Genomic DNA, 3,013 nt, shown 5'->3' on the forward strand with positions numbered 1-3,013 from the left:
AGGGAGGGAGGGGGGGTAGGGGGGGTGCGCCCGGCGCCGCGCTCTGGAGAGAGGGGAGGAGGGGCCTCCGGCTCCTGGTTGGTGGGGAGGGGGTCAGGGAAGCAGAGCGCAGCCCCCCCTTCCCCAGTGAGCACAGGGAAGGCCCCCCGTGTCCTGTGGGGGGGGGGGCAGGAGGCCAAGAGTAGGGCCCCCCCTGGTCTCCCTCCCTCCCCTGTCCTCTCACGGGGGTCCCCTCTCTTTCTCTCTGCCAGCAGACGTGGACGCCGTCACCAAGGCCCTGGAGGAGTTTGAGCTGAAGAAGGCGGCCGCCCGGGCGGTGACGGGGGTCCTGGCCTCCCACCCCAACAGCACCGACGTCCACATCATCAACCTCTCGCTCACCTTCCACGGGCAGGAGCTGCTGAGCGACACCAAGCTGGAGCTCAACTCTGGGCGGCGCTACGGCCTCATCGGCTTGAACGGCACCGGTGAGCGGGCGAGGCCTCGTTTCTCAGGCCTCAGTGGCTCCACATGAGTCACAGTCCCGCACGCAAGCGGCATTTCCTGGCACGGCAAGGTGCTCTGTCTCAGTCCCCAGCAAGCAGCTGGTCCTCCGCTCCCGGCTTTTAAAGCAGCCTGGCTTAAAGGGGTGGGGGGGGAAGGGGGGGGCTCTGAGCTTCTCGGCCTCATGCACAGGAGTGCTCTGGAGTTCATGCTCAAGTAGGAACTGCAGTTTCCGTGTTAGTTCGGCGGAACGTTTGCCCTTTCGGCAGGGGGGGCTTCTTTCTCCTCCTCTCTGCCCATGATCCGGGCTGGCAGGGCACGAATGGGGAAGTGGCCCGGTGCTGCTCAGGCGTAGAGTTTGGTCTCCCCTGGCTTGGCAAGGGAGGCGTTGGCTCCCTTTTCCAGCCTCTGCTCTTCAGGACATTAGGACTGAACCAGGAAGGGGTAGGATTCCAGCCCCCGTTTGGCCATGAAGCCCCCTGGGTGATCTTGGACCAGTACTGTCCGCTCAGCTCAGCTGCCTCGCTGGATTATAAGGAAGAAGTGAGGAGGAGGAGGAGGGCGTGCCCCATCACTCGTCCTGAATTCTCCGGCAGACAGACAGACAGACAGACAGGGGATCCGTCAAAGCAACATCTGTCCCTTGCGGTCCTGGAAGGGCTGAATTGTTCCTTGCAGCGGAGAGTCTGATTAGTTTCCTCCGCAGGTGCTTTGATTTGATCCACTCCCCCAAAGTGGCGGGCTGAGGAGTCAGTTTTCCCAGCCCTGCTTCCTGCAGTCCCAGACAGGCTGCCTGAGGTGGCTTTAGAGAGGAAAAGGAGTGTCGCTGGCCGGTAGCGTTTGGCTCTGTGAAGTGGGAGTTGGCTTGCAGGACCCTTTCAAGGCCCTAACAGTGGTGCCAGTAGAAAGCGCACCGTATTTGCAGTGGCTTCGTGGGCCATGCTGCTGCAGTGTTGGATTGTTCAGATTCTCGGCTTTCCCCCCCCCCCCCACCCTGGGGGCAGCAGGGGGTGTGGGGTGGGGTGCAGCGTGGCCTTGCTGTATCCACGGGTGGGGTCGGCCAGTGTTTTTGCTAGTGGCTCTTTAAGTGTAGTGGCCGCAGAAGCCCCCCTCCCCCCCCTCGTTGTCTGGAGGCTGCACTGGCAGCTCTTTGTCTGTACTGGGATCATAGAGACTGCTGTGCTCTGATAAGAACATAAGAGACGCCAATGTTGGGTCAGGCCAAAGGCCCATCCAGTCCAACACTCTGTGTCACACAGTGGCCAGAAATACCAGTGCCATCAGGAGGTCCAGCCGTGGGTCCTGGACATTAGAAGCCCTCCCCCTGTTGACCCCCCCTCCAAGCACCAAGAAGACAGAGCATCCCTTGCCCCAGAGCCCCTATCTATACCTTGTGGCTAATAGCCACTGATGGACCCCTGCTCCATATGCTTCCGTTCTAACCCGACCGCTCAGCAATTTCATGGAGTGCCCACGGGTTCTTGTATTGTGAGAAAGGGAGAAAAGTACCTCTTTCTTTACCTGCTCTTTCCCATGCATAATCTTATAAACCTCGATCATGTCACCCCTCAGTCGTCTTTTCTCCAAGCTAAAGAGCCCTAAGTGCTTTAACCTTTCCTCATAGGGAAAGTGTTCCAACCCTTTTATCATTTGAGTTGCCCTTTTCTGCACTTTTTCCAAAGCTATAATATCCTTTTTAAGGTGTGGTGCCCAGAACTGCACACAGTATTCCAAATGAGGTCTCACCATTGATTTATATAGGGGCATTATTATATTGGCTGATCTGTTTTCAATACCCTTCCTAATAATCCCCAGCATAGCATTGGCCTTCTTTATTGCAGTCACACACTGTCTCGACATTTTCAGTGAGTTATCCACTGATAGAATAGCTGAGTTCAGTGAGTTATCCACTGATAGAATAGCTCCCTCCTTCTGGTCTCTCTAGGAAAGTCCATGTTGCTGTCTGCCATTGGGAAGCGGGAAGTGCCTATCCCGGAGCACATAGACATCTACCACCTGACGCGGGAGATGCCGCCCAGCGAGAAGACGCCCCTGCAGTGCGTCATGGAGGTGGACACAGAAAGGGCCATGCTGGAGCGGGAAGCAGAGCGGCTTGCTCATGAGGATGGTAAGGGCCTGGGCTGCCGGGGGGGGGGGTGTTCCTGAGAGGGTTTTGTGTGCCTGAGCCTGGGCAGTGTGGGAGCCTGCAGAGGTGGGAGTGTCCTCCCCCCCCACCCCACCCCGGCCTCTGCACAGCAGGAGGCGGAGGCGGCCTGTCTGCAGGCGCTGACCAGCATTTCTCTCCTTGCCCGTCGAAGCCGAGTGTGAGAAGCTGATGGAGCTGTACGAGCGCCTGGAGGAGCTGGACGCTGACAAGGCCGAGATGCGGGCCTCTCGGATCCTCCACGGCCTGGGCTTCACCCCCCTCATGCAGAGGAAGAAGCTGAAGGACTTCAGTGGGGGCTGGCGGATGCGGGTGGCTCTGGCCAGGTAGGCGGCGGGAGGGGGGCTGCTTTTTCTCCCCCCCCCC

General features: G+C 59.1%; 1 protein-coding gene across 1 annotated transcript in view; it reads left to right on the forward strand.

Annotated features, from left to right (window-relative positions):
- ABCF2 (ATP binding cassette subfamily F member 2) overlaps positions 1-3,013 on the forward strand; it is a 12,505-nt gene that overhangs the window by 3,063 nt on the left and 6,429 nt on the right. The window contains exons 3-5 of the mRNA XM_015426705.1: positions 252-467; positions 2,429-2,611; positions 2,802-2,968. Coding sequence (XP_015282191.1) covers positions 252-467; positions 2,429-2,611; positions 2,802-2,968 — 566 coding nt within the window. The remainder of the gene's footprint in view (positions 1-251; positions 468-2,428; positions 2,612-2,801; positions 2,969-3,013) is intronic.

The sequence above is a fragment of the Gekko japonicus genome, unplaced genomic scaffold (genome assembly GCF_001447785.1).
Source record: "Gekko japonicus isolate JY-2015 unplaced genomic scaffold, Gekko_japonicus_V1.1 scaffold2912, whole genome shotgun sequence".
In the NCBI taxonomy this organism is placed as follows: domain Eukaryota; kingdom Metazoa; phylum Chordata; class Lepidosauria; order Squamata; family Gekkonidae; genus Gekko; species Gekko japonicus.